The sequence below is a fragment of the Lutra lutra genome, chromosome X (genome assembly GCF_902655055.1).
Source record: "Lutra lutra chromosome X, mLutLut1.2, whole genome shotgun sequence".
In the NCBI taxonomy this organism is placed as follows: Eukaryota; Metazoa; Chordata; class Mammalia; order Carnivora; family Mustelidae; genus Lutra; species Lutra lutra.
In genome coordinates, this window is record NC_062296.1 from 23,933,036 (window position 1) to 23,951,178 (window position 18,143).

Consider the following 18,143-nt stretch of genomic DNA (forward strand, 5'->3'; position numbering starts at 1 on the left):
AGCATAAATATATTTTGACATTTCAAACAAATTAATGTATTTTTACAAGGTGGGGCAACCACCACAAATTAGGCCAAATGGTTTGCCTGTAGGCCAGGTCACCAGGCAGAGATTCCAGAACTTGCCTGCTGTTCCATCTCTTTCTGCTCCCACCCCCAAAGGAAATGTTTCTTTGTCCCCAGAAATCATGTGGACAAGTGCCAGCAACCCTCAGGGATTAACCATAGCCTTACCTTAGTAACTCAGAATTCTAGGGTCTCTGCAACTAACAGATGCTAATTCTCACTGTCAGAATCAGCTCAAGGATTCCGTTCCATATATTACGTTGTGTGTTATGGAAATGCCTCGATAGTAAATATAGTGTTTCTATTGTGTGGCTATAAAGCACCAGTTCCTTGAAAAATTATCTGGAAATGGGAGTATTTAACACGAGAAGGATATAAAAGGAACTGACAACCAAAGGGAGGTGAAAATGTCCAGGTCCTGAAAAGGCAGACCTTGGATTACTAAGTAGCCACACATCTTTCATTTGAGCATGCTCATTTGACAAGCTGCCCAGCCAAATCAAATGGGAATTAAAGGGATTCTGTGTAGCTAGTACAGAAAGTATTTCAGAAGCACAAAGGCCACTTTAGTCACAGGAAACTGCCAGAGGGTGACTTATTTGATGGAAAAGAAAACAAACAGACACAATAGCTGGTGTATTTTTGAGGCAATATTAAATCTAATAAACATGACACCAATAGTATTGACTTAAATCAGGTTGGGTGAGTTGAAGAATTTAACAGCTTATCTTCCAACTACCAGCCTTTATCTCAGAGGCAGCCTTGACAGCAAAGAACAGAGTCCAAAACATGTCCTTCTCTGACTCCTGCCAGGTGTGTGCTGTCCCCGGCCTCTGCCCTGGCCTCAGCTCTCAGAATGGAGATAATTAGAACGTCATTTCTGCCAGCTTTGTTTTTTCTGGGTCACTGACTTCAGACTTGATCGAAATAGGAGTGCTGTACTGAAATAAATTCATTTCCTCTTCCTCAGCCAGCCCCAGGTTATTTCCTGGGGGACTGTGCTCCACAGGACCCACGCACACAGACAGCTGCTGTACGGGAGTGACTGTGTATGGAGGGCCAGAGCAAGGGCTCGTGGTGGAGGAGGCGACACCCTCCACAGCAGTGGCTCTCCTACTCCCTCTCGCTCTTGGTGGCAGGGCGCTGACAGGCACAGGCGTCAGACAGACATGCTGAGGAACACATCACAGCAAACTGCTCCGGGAGCTGTTAAAGCTGGTGTTTAGTGTTTATCCAATGGCCTCGGTCTGAAAGGCTCTGTAGAACATGCATAACACAGCTCAGCTTTATACTCCATTAGTATTCAAATTCCTAGCTGCCCAGAGGCATATGGTGCTGACCAGGGAAGGCCAGTCTATATGGAGGTCGAGGGCATGCAGAGACATGGGGGCAGGATGAGGTTGCTGGGTGTCTGGGAGAGACACTCAGAAACAGAAACAGAAAGCACCAAGTGGTGGGGGGAAGGCCAAAGACAACCTTTGTCTTCATTACAACATCACCAGTTGCCCTCCATTAAGAGGCAAAATGAAAGGGAAGGCCTGTCTCACAATGGCCTTTGTGCACTTCATTACTAAGAGTAAGGCCTCTTCCAGCCAGGGATGGAGTGGGCCTCCCAGTGTAGTGGGAGTCCGGATCTTGTTTTCAGACTTACAGATTCAGTGAAAAAAATGAAAGTTTCCTTGGGCTTTCACTCAAGGGAAGAAAAGTAGCCAAATTCCTGTTTCTATTTTGGCCAGGAATGGGCCAGCTTTGTCTGTCTTTGTCCAACCTAAGGGAAGAGCTGTCAAGTATAGAGTAAGTGAGTGGTGGGGCAGAGAGTGCGAGGAACACAGTTCCCTGAGAAGTGCCCAGTGATAAAATAGCTATTGAGATGTCAGGGCAGGTACTGGGCTGACCACTACGTCCAGAAAAGAACTAGAGTGAAGCTGTGTTTGGTTGGCATGTGTGTCGCAAGTGCCTAGCACAACATTGGACCCAATACACACTCACACACAGCAGTCCTTTTGATTCTAACTGCCCTTAACATGCCTTAAATCCATCTTCTTCTCTCCATGCCCACTGCTACCATCCTAATTAAGGCACTCTCATACCGCACCTGGACCACTGCACAAGCCTCCTAACTGCAGGCCTGCCTCTTCTCCTGCCTCCTTTACTAGTATCGTCTCAGTAGCAGCCAGTGTGATTCCTCTAGAACCCAGATATGTCACCCTCCTACTTAAAGCCCTTTAGTGGTCTCTCCCACCCATCAGAACAAAGCTGCACATTACCTGGTGTATTAGTGGGCTAGGACTTCTGTAACAAAATACTCTGACTCTTGGTTTCAACTCAGGTTGTGATCTTGGGGTCGTGGGATCAGGCCCTACACTGGGCTCCCTGCTCAGCATGGCGTCTGCTTGAGATTCTCTCTCCCTCTCCCTCTGCCCCTCCCACTCCTGCTCGCACTCTCTCTTTCTCTCTCTCTCTCTCTGAAATAAATAAATCTTTTTTTTTAAATACCATAGACTGGATGGCTTTAACAAGATAAATTTATTTTCTACAGTTCTGGAGGCTATAAGCTCAAGATCAAGGTGTTGGCAGCTTTGGTTTCTCCTGAGGCCTCTTTCCTTGGCTTGCAGATGGCCGTCCTCTTACTGTGCCCTCACGTGGGCTTTTTCTCTATGCATACACACCCCTGGTGTCTCTTTGGTGTCTCTTCCTCTTCTTATAAGGACACCAGTCTTGCTATATTAGAGCCCCACCCTCATGATTTCTTTTCATTTTACTTATCTCTTTAAAGGTTCTGTTGCCAAATAGCGGATTACATGAAATTAGGGGGGAACATAATTCAACCCATAATACCTAGCCACTGACAACCTCCTTATTTTCATTGCCTACGGCTCCCATACATTCAGCATTTATTATGCTTACTGAATTGCTTGTAGTAACCTCAGTGGGCCACACCATCTCCAAACTCTGGACCTTTGCCTATGCTGTTTCCTCTCCCTGTGATTGCTTTTAATGCTGCTCCTATACCCCCACCCCCATTTTCACCCCATTTCTCTCCTACTGGTCATTTCAGGTAGTATCTTCTCTGAGAATATCCCTCCTCATGGTTTCTTTCTTTTTTTTTTTAAGATTCTATCCATTCATTTGACAGACAGAGATCACAAGTAGACAGAGAGGCAGGCAGAGAGAGAGGAAGGGAAGCGGGCTCCCCACTCAGCAGAGAGCCTGATGCGGGGCTCAATCCCAGGACCCTGGGATCATGACCTGAGCCAAAGGGAGAGGCTTTAACCCACTGAGCCACCCAGGTGCCCCCAGCCTCATGGTTTCTAATGTTAGTGAAGTGCTCTTATACCCTCTTCACTGCTTCCTTCTCATAACATGGAGAATAATTGCTTAATGGCCCTTTCGAGGGCTCCACTAGACCATGAGTCATTTGAAGGCAGAGGCTGTGTGACGGCATTCTTTTGAATCCCCATAGCCTAGCACAAGTCTTTGCCCAAAGAAGGTACTCAGCAAATATTCAATGAAAGAACAAATTCACCTGTTAGCAAGAAAAGAGAGATGTAGAGTGAGGCAGGTCAAGCTAGGTGGCCATGCATTGTGACTTAGGATTCCACATCACCAGCTGATAAACAGTGCCTGAGTATTCCACAAGATGGATGCTAGGTCTGTGCTAATGGAAGGTTCTGTCCCAAAAGGTTGCTGTTACAGTAAAATCATCAAGTTACTCTGGCACTGTATTTTCCAGAAGCCTCTATGACTTTGCTCTTCCGTGTATCTACAGGACAGTGAAAGAGATCTATATGTCATAGAGATGCAGAAGCCCTAGAACATTGGTCCTTAAACTTGAGTGTGCGTCAGAATATGTTGGAAAGCTTATTAAAACACAGATGACTGGGTCCCACCCCCAGGGTTTCTGATTTAATAGGTCTAGGTTGAGATCTGAGAATTTGCATTTCTTTTTTTTTTTTAAGATTTTATTTATTTATTTGTCAGAGAGAGAGAGAGAGAGAGAGCGAGAGTGAGCACAAGCAGATAGAGTGGCAGGCAGAGGCAGAGGGAGAAGCAGGCTCCCTGCCGAGCAAGGAGCCCAATGTGGGACTCAATCCCAGGACTCTGGGATCATGACCTGAGCTGAAGGCAGCCGCTTAACCAACTGAGCCACCCAGGTGTCCCAAGAATTTGCATTTCTAACAAGTTCCCCAGTGATGCTGTTGCTGGTAGTCTGGAGATCACACTCTGAAACAAACACTGCTCTAGGAGATCCTTCTGGAATTATTGAAAACGAATTTTCATTATGTTGGAAATGGTATAAATGACAAATATGTTTCCCAGAACATTTGATCAACCATCCTCCCCCAACTTTGCCAGACAACACCAACATTGCTGAAATTCGTGAGACAGAGGAACCAATAAGCTGATTTTTCTTTCAAGGTAAAACTGCCCCTGGAAAGATACTGTAACCTATTGGTATGTGTTCTGCTCTTTTTGCAGGTGCGATTAGAGTGGCCAACAGACCTTGCAGTCAATCCCATGGACAATTCATTGTATGTCTTGGATAACAACATTGTGCTGCAAATTTCTGAAAACAGGCGCGTGCGGATCATTGCAGGGCGCCCCATTCACTGCCAGGTGCCAGGTATCGATCATTTCTTGGTCAGCAAGGTGGCAATTCACTCCACTCTGGAATCAGCCAGGGCCATCAGTGTCTCCCACAGCGGGCTGCTCTTCATAGCTGAAACAGACGAGAGGAAAGTAAACCGCATTCAGCAAGTCACCACCAACGGAGAGATCTCCATCATAGCTGGTGCCCCTACTGACTGTGACTGCAAAATTGATCCCAACTGTGACTGTTTTTCAGGTATGACCTTTTTAGCAATTCACCAGCTCCCTCTCTCTGTTTCCAAAAGAAAAACGCACAAGAGAAAGGCCAAAAGGAAAACCAAAGTATTATTTGTGAACATTAGTGTGAGCGAGTGGAGAAAGTGATGGGTTGGGGCCACATAGCCTAGTATCTGGTCATTGCTCTGCAACCAACTGACCAAGTGACTCTGGGAAAGCCACAAGACCTCCTCATGACTCGCTTACCTCATCTGTTAGAGATGTCACTTGTCTCAATGATATCACCTTGCTGTACTGAGGGTAAGCTACTATAACAAAGGTTTAATACTCAAGTTAAAATCACTATATAAATATAAGATCATGACACGATTTGTACTTTGGAGAAAAGGAAACACGGTAAAACCTGCATTTACTGATTTAGCTAAGGAAAAAATTACTTCCCCTAAGTGACTGGTTTCCAAGTGAATAGTGCTTGCTATTTGAAACCCAAAGTGGGATGCCTGGGTAGCTCAGACTGTTAAGCGTTCAGCTCTCGATCTCAGCTCAGGTCTTGGTATCAGGGTGTTGAGTTCAAGCCCCACCTTAGGCTCCATGCTAGGTGTGGAGCCTACTTTAAAAAAAAATTCTGAACCCCAAAGAGACTAGAGCAGGCTGCTTTGAAGATACATGGGCAAAATAAAATCCCACAGTGGAGGGTTTTCAGGACATTAGTCTACTACTTGGACTGTTTTAAAAAATGCCCGGGGAGGCCTGGGTGGCTCAGTCGGTTAAGAGTCTGCCTTCGGCTCAGGTCCAAAGTCCTGGGATTGAGTCCTGCATCCGACTCCTTGCTCAGAAGGGAGCCTGCTTCTCCCTCTGCCTGCCGCTCCCCCTGCTTGTGCTCTTTCTCTCTCTAACAAATAAATAAGTAAAATCTTTAAACTTAAAAATAAATAAGTAAACATAAATTAAGAATGTGCAAAATTTTCTTCCTAGACAATGGTGCCCTTTACTTCCAACTGAAATATATATATATACATATATATATAGTATATAGTATATTATATTATAATGTATTATATATTATATATAAAAGTATATATAAAGGTGTATTATATATAAATATATATGTGTGTGTATATATATGTGTGTGTATATATATATGTGTGTGTGTGTATATATATATAGATATATATATATATACACCTTTTCCCAAAAACATGAAGTAGATATTCCAGATAACAATCACTCCTCTAAGCGTCAATAGATACATTTATTGCTGGGATGTGGAAATCCCTCCATGCTACCTGCAGTCCTATTAAACTGCTCATCTGGGCCCAAAAGATTCTCTTAACCTTTGCCTTTTCTTGGGCTAGAGGAATCAAGAATGAGCAACTTGGTCGATATGACTTTTGATCAATATTTCCAATGTTTTCCTGGACAATTAGTTTTATACTTCTTTCGCTAATTTATATCTTTCATCCAAGGCAAATCTAATGTTTATTCCAGTTATCAAATTTGATGTTCTGAATCATTGTTGCACTTACAGACTTAGTGTACTTTGACAGTGTGACAATGGGAATTAGCCAAAGAAAGTTCCTGTAAGCATAGTAGAATTGGAAAGTCCTGAGGTAGGTAGGTCCACAAGCACTGACAGGCATGAATCTCATGTATTTCCAGCCACATTCTGTGCAGCTCCCATTATTTCCTGTTTTTGTATCTTGTGATATAATAGATACTGGACTGCAGGATTGAGGATTTCACAAAACTGATATTAACTGAGATAATTTCATCTCACTGTTCATCTTCGCTGGTACTGACTCAGGAATTCTGAATAAGTTTCAAATTTGTCAAGGGAGGGAAATGCAGAGAATAATGATTCACTGATTGTTCCCTTTCAAATGATTCTTTTCTTTTAGAGATCTTACTTTTAAGTCATCTCCATACCCAACACAGGGCTTGAACCTGCAACCCAAGATCAAGAGTCACATGCTCCACTAACTGAGAGAGCCAGGCACTCCTAAAATGACTCTAGATGTACAATGATTTCTGTATATGGTTATGTTCTTACAAATGCTTGTGATGACAATCATTAAAATTGTGGTCTTTCTCTCACAGGTGATGGTGGCTATGCCAAAGATGCAAAGATGAAAGCCCCCTCCTCCTTGGCAGTGTCGCCTGATGGTACCCTATACGTCGCAGACCTTGGGAATGTTCGAATTCGTACCATTAGCAGGAACCAAGCCCACCTGAATGACATGAACCTTTATGAGATCGCTTCACCTGCTGACCAGGAGCTCTACCAGTTCACTGTCAATGGAACCCACCTGCACACCTTGAACTTGATAACAAGGAACTATGTATATAATTTCACCTACAATGCCGAAGGTGACTTGGGTGCAGTTACCAGCAGCAATGGCAACTCTGTGCACATTCGCCGTGACGCAGGCGGGATGCCCCTTTGGCTTGTGGTGCCTGGCGGGCAGGTGTACTGGCTGACCATAAGCAGCAATGGAGTCCTGAAAAGAGTGTCAGCCCAAGGCTATAATCTGGCCTTGATGACCTATCCAGGAAACACGGGGCTTTTGGCTACCAAAAGTAATGAAAATGGATGGACAACTGTTTACGAGTAAGTTTCTCATTCTCAACATAGGCTTTATTAGGCTTTTATTTGAAATTATATTATAGTGGGAAAATGGCTTAGTAATTGCTGGGTGTTACATGCTATTTTCTCCTAAGAACCACAATAAAAAAACAAAAAGTCAAGGAGAAAATTTTACCTAACTCCTAGGGTTCAAACCCATTTCTCCAGAGCCGTTTTGCAGAACATAATAATGAAAACATAGACTGAATGAAGAATCAGGTGTGGCACTGCAGGAGACAGAAATGAGGTAGAAGCCTAAGTACTCAAGAAATTTACAGCATAGCTGGGAAAACAAGGTAAATTTTCATTTAAATAACAAAACTAAGAAAATAGTTCTAAAGCAACAAAGAAGCAGTGTGGCTTAACTAGTATTTATTGATCCCTGTGGGGTTTAATGAATGAATAAATGAATGTGTGCCCAGCCCAGCCCAGCCCAACTCAGTATAAGTTGCTGTGGGAGGTAATAGAATTTAAAATATAAGAAGTGGACCCTGGCAAGGGAGTGTAAATGGGAGAGGCTGCATGCCATTGGCTGCTTCGGTGAGATGTGGAGCAAGATGCTCCTGCACAGGCTTGGGCTTCCTCGATTTCCCTGCACAAATCAAAGAATCTGCCACAGGCTGGCATTCGCAGACTGGGTCTGTAATGACTTTGTTTAACTGGGAATTAACACAGGGTGTGTCTGACAGCAAGCTACTAGAAAGTGTCATGACACGGAAGGAGACCATTGTCCTTGCTTTTCCAAGCATGGACGACCTTGTTTTCAGGTCAACTCATTTAGAAAGCTGGTCTGCCACCACTTGACAAGCATCTTTTCCACAAAAGGGAATTGCTGAATTTTTAACCAATGTACTGAGTGAAGATAATCTATGGAATCTGAACCCAGAGTCTAAAGTGGCATCAAAGTTGAAAAGTGTGACGAGTAGAAATGTTAAGTATGAGGGGTTCCTGGTATGAGTATTCTGTGAGGGTGCAGAGAATATGAAGAGGATATGTCCAATCCCATGAAAGCCTCCTGAGGAAAGGGACAAAACAATCGGCCTTCACATTTTGGATCATTTCCCAAAGAAATGCCACTTATACAATAAAGCTGGACAGCTATTTTAGTTTCACTTAGAAATATGTATTCAATTGTTTCTGTTGCAAGTCTTACTCTATTGTTTGAAAACTTACATCTTAATAAGAGTAATAAAAGCCACTGTTCACTGAAGCTTTGCTATGTGACAAGTAGCAGCCTGAGTGATTTACATACATTTTTTATTAGATCTCCAAAATAACAACATGGGATAGTTGCTCCTGGTATGGCATTTTATGGATGAGGAAGCAAAGGCACAGAATGCTTAACTTGTCCTGATTCACACAGATGTCTAGGTTGCAAACCCCCAACAGTCTGACTCAAGAGCTCCAATTTTTAAATATACCACCATGAAGAAAGATAGTTTCTAATGAGAGTATCTTTCAAAAATTCATGCAAGATCACACCACAAGTGAAATTAGACAACTATTTTGAAAGCTAATGGTTAACTTCAGTCAAGTTACAAGAAATGGCTAAAATATTAACTAGTTTTCAAAATAGCCAGTTCAACCATTCATTCATTTAGTCATCAATTCGTTACACTGTACACTTTACAAATATTCAATTTATTTGTCAACTATACTTCAATAAAGCTAGAGGAGAAAAAAGCAAAACTAACTAGTCCATTTACTTATTTAACAAAGATTTACTGAGCACCTACTCTGTGCCAGGCAGTACAGCTGTGAATGAAACAGATAAAAATTCTTACCTTCAAGCCACCTGGCCAGCTCAGTCTGTAGAGCTTGTGACTCTTGACCTCGGGGTCATCAGTTCAAGTCCCACATTGGGTGTGGAGCCTACTTAAAATTTAAAGAAAATGTTTTTTTTTAATCTCTACCTTCATAGAGCTTACATTATACTGGAGGGAGACAAATAAAATGTACAGAATTTCAGATGGTGCTAAGTTCTGTGGAAAATAAAGCAGGGTAAAGGAGATCAATAGTGTGAGGCAGAAGGGGTTTTTCTTTTGGGTACATGGTCAGGGAAGTCCTCATTAAGAAGGTGGCATTTGGGACAACTGGGTGGCTCAGTGGGTTAAAGCCTCTGCCTTCAGCTCAGGTCATGACTCCAGGGTCCTCGGATTAAGCCCCACATTGGGCTCTCTGCTCAACAGGGAGCCTGCTTCCCCCTCTCTCTCTACCTGCCTCTCTGCCTACATGTGATCTCTGTCCATCAAATAAATAAATCTTTAAAAAAAAATAAAAGAAGGTGACATTTGAGTAAATACCTGTAGGAGGTGAGGGAGTAAACCATACGGATATCTATGGGGAGGGAAGAGAAAGAACATTCCAGGCAGAGTGAACAGCAAGTGCAAAGGCCCTGCAGCAGGAGCCAACCTGATGTGTTGAAGGAATACTAAGGCAGCCACTATGACTGGAATGGAGTAAGAATAGTGGGGAGATAAAATCAGTGAAGCGGCCAGGGCTACTTCATGGAGGACTTTGTGGTCCTCCATAAAGATTTTGACTTTTACACTGAAGTAAGATGTAGAACCACTGGAGAGTTGTAAGTAAAGGAGTGACAGAATCTGACTTACATTTTAAAGAATCCATCTGTATTGAAGACATCTGACTGTGTGGTGGAAACAGGGGAGCCCAGTGGTGGAGAGGGGAGAGGTTTGCAATACTCCAGGCAGAAGATGGTGACTTAGACCAGGGAGTAGGGGCAGTGATAAGTGTTAAAATTCTAAGTATATCTTGACAGTCGATTGATCAGGACTTAACCAATAGTTTGGATGTGGAGTGAAGAGAAAGAGGGTTAGAGATAACTCCAAATGTTTTCACCTGAGCAACTGGATGATAGACTTTCTATTTATCCACACAAGGAAGACTGCACAAGGAGTGCATTATACTGGGTGGGAGTTCAGTTCTGGATATAATCAGTCTAGTTAGACTTCCAACTGAAAACCAGCAAGAGACCAAGAAGGACAGTCATGAAGTAGGAAGAAAAGCAGGAGAGTAGGGTGTTCTGGGAACCAAGTACAACAGGAAGGAGTGATCAACTGTGTCAGATATTCCAGATAAGTGAAGTAAGACAAGGACTGAGAATTGACCATTCAATCTAGCACTGTGGACATTATTGTCTACCTTGAGAAGAGCAGGTGCTATGGCTCCATGGGGGACAAAAGCCTGAGCAGAGATGGTTTAAAGAGAATGGATATACACATGTTCATGGCAGTGTTGCTCATAATAGCCAAGAAATTTGAAGAACCAATGTTCATCGGGACATGAGTAGGCAAACAAAATGGGGTACTTCCATACCATGGAATATGATTCATCCATAAAAAGGAATGAAGTTCTGACACATGCTACAACATGGATGAACCCCAGATACATTATGCTAAATGAAAGAAGCTAGTCACAAAGGACAAGTATTGTATAGTTTCATTTATTTTAAATGTTCACAAAAGGCAAATTCATAAAGTCAGAGAGTAGGTGGGTGGTTGCCTGGGACTGAAAGGGAATAGAGATTGTCCGCTAATGAGGATGGAGTTTATTTTGGGGATGTTGGAATGTTCTAGAAGTAGTAGTGATGACTGCACACATGGTGAATGCACTGAAAGCCACTGAATTGTATACTTCGAAATGGTGACTTTTATGGTATGTGAATTATATCTCAATAATAACAATAAAGGGCACCTGTGTGGCTCAGTCAGTTAAGCATCTGCCTTTGGCTCAGGTCATGATTCCGGGGTCCTGAGATTGAGCCCCCCCATTGGCCTCCCTGCTAAGCGGGGAGCCTGCTTCTCCCTCTGCCTGCCGCTCCCCCTACTTGTGCTCTTTCTCTGTCTCTCTCTCTGTCTGTCAAATAAATAAATAAAATCTTTTAAAAAAAATAACCTTTAAAAAATAATAATACTATAAAAGAAAGTGACCAAGAGGAGAGAGAGTGGATACAGTGAGTAAATAATTCTTAAGAGTGCAACCACTGTGGAAAACGGTATGGAGGTCCCTCCAAAAATTAAAAATTGAACTACCCTATGATCCAGGAATCACACTACTGAGTATTTACACAAAAAATACAAAAACACTAATTCAAAGGGATATAGCAGCATTGTTTACAACAGCCAAGATATGAAAACAGCCCAAGTATCAAGTATCCATCAATGGATGAATGGATGATGAAGATACACACACACACACACACACACACACACACACACATATACATGCAATGGAATATTACTCAGCCATAAAAAGAATGAAATCTTGTCATTTGCAACAACATGTATGGAGCTATAGAGTATAATGCTAAGCTAAATAAGTCAATTAGAGAAAGACAAATACCATAGGCTCTCATTTGTTTGTGGAACTTAAGAAACAAAACAAATGAGCAAGGAAAATAAGAGAGACAAACCAAGAAGCAGACTCTTAACTCTAGAGAACACATTGATCATTCCCAGAGGTGAGGTGGGAGAGGGGATGGGTGACATAGTGGATAGGGATTAAAGACTATACTTATTATGATGAAAAATAAAATAAAATTATTAAAAACTAAAAAAAAAAAAAGTTCTTCAACTGTGTTGGGAGAAGCTTAAAATGAAACACCAGGTTATTTAACCAAACTTTGGGTCAAAACTATTGGCATCATTTATGGACCTGTGGTAATTTTTTAAAATTTGATTTCAAAGATAAATGATTACATTGACATGATTGTAATAAATTATGTGATGAATGTAAGAAGAAGAGAACTCATCTGAGGAGGTTTGCTATAAACAGGAGCAGAGAAAATGGACCTGGGGCAGGGGGAATGGGGTAAACGGAAGGAGTGGTTTTCATGACAGAAATAACAGTATATTTGTATACTGATGAAAATGATCCAATAGAGACAGCGTAAAGAGATGTTAGACATTATTTTACAAACGAGGAAACTGAGGCCTAGATAGAGATATAACTTCCCTGTTCACATTGCTAGCTGGCTGGGTCTCGAGTCAGGTCTTTGAGCGTCTAATTCGGTGTTCTTTCCACTACTACCCCCATTGCCTTTCAGAAAAAAGAGGAGGATATGGGATTGTAAGAGTGACCGTGGGAAGTCTGGGAAGAGAGATTTTCCCGTCCAGTAGCAGGAAAAGGGATAGAAAGGGAGAGTAAACAGTCATTTCTTTCTTCTCCCTCCTTAACTCCAGCCAGGATGATGCTGAAACCCTCCTGACCTAAAAAGCGTCTGTAGAGAGAAAGTCCCTTTTCCTCCTGAAGCACTCCATTCTGGCGCTGAGCAGCAGTCCCCAGCAAGACACGGCCCCTGTCCCTTCTTACTTGCACAGAAAAGAACGAGCAATTTCCCAACCTACATAACATAACTAATCCTGCTTACGGCCTTCTCTGTACAAAATCGGACATCTTTCCCTTTTATCCCCCAATGTGTTAGCCAGTTCTGACCCCTCCTTCGAGTTTCCCTTTGTCCTTTCGAGGCTGAGGAACACAAAACTGGACCTACTATTCTCGTCCGAGTCAGAGCCCTGCAGTTTTCTGAGGTGAGGAGGCTGCCGCCTTCTGTGGCCAAAGGGGACAAACTGTTCGCCAAGGTAGAAACAGAAATTCTGTTCTGAGTTGAGAGACAGAGAAACAGAAACAGAAGCAAAATTTGACAGGGTGGAGGACGGCCACATACAGGTAGCTAAGCCAGTAATCCATCCAGCTTTGATTATCTGTGGCAATGGAGAGGAGAAATGAACAGTGGATCATCCAAATGGGATTTTAAAATGCTTCTTGTGCAGTGGTAGTATGTGGGCTTGTGTTGTGGAATGTGATGTTGTTTAAATAGTTCACTGATTTTCATAATTCCGTTTGACTTGGACCGGGATCGACATTGCACACCCCAAGTATTAGTACTTGATGCTTGACTGCATCCTGAATGTCACGGGGAAAGCTGACCACAGAGAAATGGCTAACAGAGAGGTGATTGTCAAGGCAGGAATACTGACCAAATGAGGCCAGTGTTTTGGCCCAAGGGGGCTGGCAGGTTCCTAACTGCAATGACCCAAGGGAGGGGCCCAGCAACTCACAGAGCAGGCAGGCCTTCTTTGCCCAGGAGGCTCAAAGAGTAGCTAGGATGCCCTTGTTTGTTTCCCAAGGATTGCCCTGGCAAAGGCTTCTGCTCTACAAAAGTGGAAAGGTCCCAGGCTGAGGCCAAAACATCAGTGCGGTCACGGCTACTGGTCCAGGCTGAGTGGACAGTTCTGCAGGCCCTTGCCCTTTGGACTCCTTGCCCGAAGGGAAGGAGATTTCGTGTTTATGTAATTTCTTGATCCCAGGTCTTCTGTATTCTTTCTGGACTTTGTTAGCACATACCCCACCCCACTCCCCCAAAAAAGCCATTGACTGACAAGTTAGAAAGCCCTCCTAATAGGCTGAGTGCCTCCTAGGCTATTTTATAAATGCTCTGTTTTATGGAAGATGGCTAATGAAGGATTCTCCCTCCTCCCTGGTAAGATTAGAAGAAGAGGTAGGGTCAGGGTAAACAAGCCATGTCTCTGGGTGAGATATTTGCCTGAGCATAGGACACGATTCCCATGTAAGAACTGGTTATATAATCCATCCAAACATATCAATATGTTTCCAGTGTTTTCTAGAATCTCAGAGTAGAGAGGAGCTAAGGAACCAGGTGGTCCAGCCCCCCACCTCCAGGCAGGCAAAGGATTTCAGTTAAGCAAGAACAGAGAATTGTCCATTGTTCCTTCGGGTCTCCAGAGACAGAGACTCTCGACACCTCCGCTCAGTGGGCCTCTCCATGTGTGTGCTTTATGCCCTTGACAAAGATCAAGAATGGACAGACAGAACTGCCATGGCTCATGCTGGGGACAACTGCAATCGACACAGGGAGTGAACAGAAGCAAGAGAGGTTCCTGGCAGAAAAAGCCTCCTGGGGCTGGTAGGGAAGATTAGCTGCAGCACACAGGACATGTACGGAAGCTGAGCCTATCCTCCCAACACCACCATCGCTGGCTCTGTCTCCTCTCTAAGCACATTGGATGTCAGATCCACCCATCTCTTCCATTTCCATAGAAATCATCTTATTTCACTCATGCAATAAGTAGACGTAGTGAGAATCTCCTCTGTAGCAGATACTTAGAATACAGGCATGAATGAGACCTGGGGGTCTGGCCGTCCCTCCATGGGTATGAGTTTACAGCCTAGTAAGGAAGACAAATCCCAAAGATAGGCAATCACAATACACTGAATAAAGGCAAGAAGCCCCCATCTTCTTACACAAATGAAGGCTGCAGCCTTCCTGCAGGTCCCGCTTGTCCACATAACCCTTTCCAAGATTTGCTGCCTCCAAGGTACTGCTTTCATCGTACTGTTCTCTCCTTGCAAAGTCTTCTGTGCCTCTGCATTCTCCACTGCCTCCCTGCTTTTCTCCAGAGCCCAGTGCCCCAGGTCCCCTATGCTCTGGTTGCAACATGCCTCTCGACTTCATCACCCACCACCCTACTAGAGGAACCTTGTGCCCCAGCAACCCAGTTCTTCTCATGGACATCCCATCCACCGGCATGCTTTTCTTCATGCCATCACCTGTCTTTGTAATGCCCTCCTCTCCACCCCTATCTTTACCTATGCAGGGACTGAGCACTACCTACCTTCCAGAATTCAAATACCACCTTTTCTCTTCCTTCTTTTCTGCTCAGCACAGTTGAAAATGAGTTCTGTCCCCTCTGAGCTTTGACAGCTTGTTTATGGAAGAACATGGCAATATTCTGGCATTAGAGTGATTTGTGTGAATGTCTTATCTGCCCCACTAGACTTTGCATTTCATTCAGCACTATATCTCCAGTACCTAGCACGAGACTGATATTTATTGAATAAAGGACAAGTGGAGATAGGACAGCATTATGGACTTGGAGCCAAATCAAAGGAAGCCAAATGAAGTTATTGGTGAGGAAGGGGAATCCAGTATTTCCTACAGAATGTTTATTAGGTTGATCAGATTTCTGTCATGAGGGGGTAAAGAGGGTCTGTTTCCCTTTAAAAAGTAAGTAATGAATTTTCCTTCTATAATCATTAATATTTTCTTAAAAGCAAAGGTGGGGGGCTTCTAGTTTTTACTCTGCATGGTTTAGCCCTGGCTTAAATTATCCTCAAGGGAAAAGGGCAGACTATCCCTTATGAGAAAATATCAGACCACATGTATTGTAAATAATGTGCAAATATCACCCTACCCCCAACTAAACTATATGCTCAAGCACAAGAATGAACTCTGAACTTCCTGTATAAATGTTTTCTTTGCTCCAATGGGGCATGTCTGCATGCATACAAACACACACATACACAAATGCACACAGCCTTTGAGGTGCTGAGCAAAACAATAGTTATACTCAATACTTCACTGATCAGTGTCCTGTGAGACCCTTATAGTGGAATTCTGTAAAATCAGGACAGGAAGGGACAATATGACGGCAAATCTCCTCTCACCAGACCCGCTTCTAATGACTACGAAGGCAAGAGTCATTGCCTGATCACACAGTTCACCAGCCAGAATTTGCAGGCCTGGTTACGAGATTGCTACTCCAAGCCTTGGAAAGGAGGGGCTTGCTACCATGTTGTGGCCTGAGGGGACCAGTTGCAGTATATTGGCTTGTACTCGGCACCAAAGGATGCAGGCACCAAAAGGAAACACACAGCATAAGAGGTTTTGATTAAACTTGTATCTTTGACATTCAGTCTGGAAACATGCATTCCCCTGTGATGGAGAGAAAAAATTTCAAGCAAGCCATAGGAAATCAAAGGCTCCCTTTATTTCTTCGCCACTTTTGAGCAATCTTTCCAAAGTTGTGGGAATTACCAATGATGAGTATTTCTGCCTGTCACTCTTCCTTTGGAAATGACACCACAAAAGAGAGGTGGGCCTCTATGTTTAGACCTAGGGCCATACAAAGGACAGAGACACCACACTGAAGATACCGCCAAATGTGATCACTATGACTGACTGGCAGAATTGGGGTCTGCGAGTGTATTCAGTAAAGGGCTTTAGAGATATTTTGGGGGGTTTCCCTTCGTTTTTATTGAAATATAATTGACACATTACACTGTAGAAGTTTAAGGTGTACAGCCTAATTACTTATATATAAGACTGAGAAATGATGACCAAAACAAGCTTGGTTAACATCCATCATCTCACAGATACAAAAATATAGAGAGAGAAATGGTTTATTCCCTCTGGTGAGAATTTTAGGGTCTACTCTCTTACCAAGTCTCCTATGTATGGTAGCTACTACATCAGTGTCAGCTATAGTCATCACGTCACACATGTCACCTCTTTTGATTAACTTCCTTCAACTCTCCCAGCCACCCCCCACCCTACCTCTGGTAACCACCAATCTGATCTTTTCTGAGTTCGGTATGTGTGGGGTTTTTTGTCTTAGATCCTACAAGTGAGATCATACACTATTTGTCATCGTGTGACACCTTTCCCTTAGCGTTATGCCCTCCAGGTAGAGTGCTTTGTTTATGATAGAGTTAAAGTCAAATACACACTTTCAAAAAGGATGTTATGTCCAGCCACAGGAAGAAAATCAGGTACTATAACTTTCCAACTACCCAGCAACTGGGCTGACCCCCAAAACTGTTGCCTCCCTCATCAAAAAGGATCATGCAGCTACCTCCCAACTAGATCTATCCAGGTAATTACAGTCTTATCCAGGACTATAAATCTTGCCTTTCCAAATGTACTCCTGTCAATTTGGGAAGTGGGGATGGGAACAGAATATGTAGGAACATGGCTGTGCTCTTGGGAATCACCTTTTAAATGTATAATTGCAGACAAACTGCACCAGCGACTGAGCTTAAAAGGTGTTTGAAGGAGGGGGGTTTAGGAAACCAGATTTATCCACAGGCCACTGCTAAGTTTCATTTGAATTTTTGGCCCTGGTACCTCTGCTCATATATGGCCCCATTGGATTACCTTTCCTGATTTCTAAGGGGTTTCCTTGCATTAAAACAAGAGGCTCTGTGACTGAAAAAGAAAGAAACTGCCCCCAAGCTGGGAAGCCCATTAGGAACTTGCATGCCTAGCATCTTAGGTCAGATTTCCTGAGGAATGAGGACGAGTGACCTTGCCAAGTTTTAAGGAAACCCCTTAGAAATCAGGAAAGGTAATCCAATGGGGCCGCGTTGCCGTCAATGGATGTGAAACAGAGAGGAACTGCCAGCCGAGTTTAGGCTGTTGGGACCCCAGTCTCCCTGGTGAGGAAGGCAGCTTCCTTCTATCTACTGCCTAGAAACACCTCCCTACAGGGAAAAGCAACTTGGTATCTTGGAAAAATTAAAGGTAGACATTGTTTTCCTCTCCTGGAAGGAAGACCAGGCAGACAAGGTTGAGGCTGTGCTGGGCATTCCAGCCCTTTCCACGGCCCTTTCTCATCAGGGCTCTCTGCATTTTGCAGCCAGAGCCCCAGAACAGACCATGGGCAAAGGGGATGAGCAGGGGCCAGGATTCTGCCATTAACCCCAGGCACAAACGGCACCCTTCAGCTTTTCCTTGATAATAAGGCCTGGGCTGCATAGCAGCAACACACCAACACCCATTTTGAAGAATACCCCCTTAAACAAAGGAT

At 43.4% G+C, this 18,143-nt stretch overlaps 1 protein-coding gene across 6 annotated transcripts in view; it reads left to right on the forward strand.

Annotated features, from left to right (window-relative positions):
• The window catches only part of TENM1 (teneurin transmembrane protein 1), a 785,443-nt gene that overhangs the window by 735,575 nt on the left and 31,725 nt on the right, over window positions 1-18,143 (forward strand). For all 6 annotated transcript variants that reach the window (XM_047716031.1, XM_047716030.1, XM_047716033.1 and 3 more), the window contains 2 exons: window positions 4,545-4,911; window positions 6,990-7,500. In XM_047716031.1, the coding sequence (XP_047571987.1) occupies window positions 4,545-4,911; window positions 6,990-7,500 (878 nt within the window). The remainder of the gene's footprint in view (window positions 1-4,544; window positions 4,912-6,989; window positions 7,501-18,143) is intronic.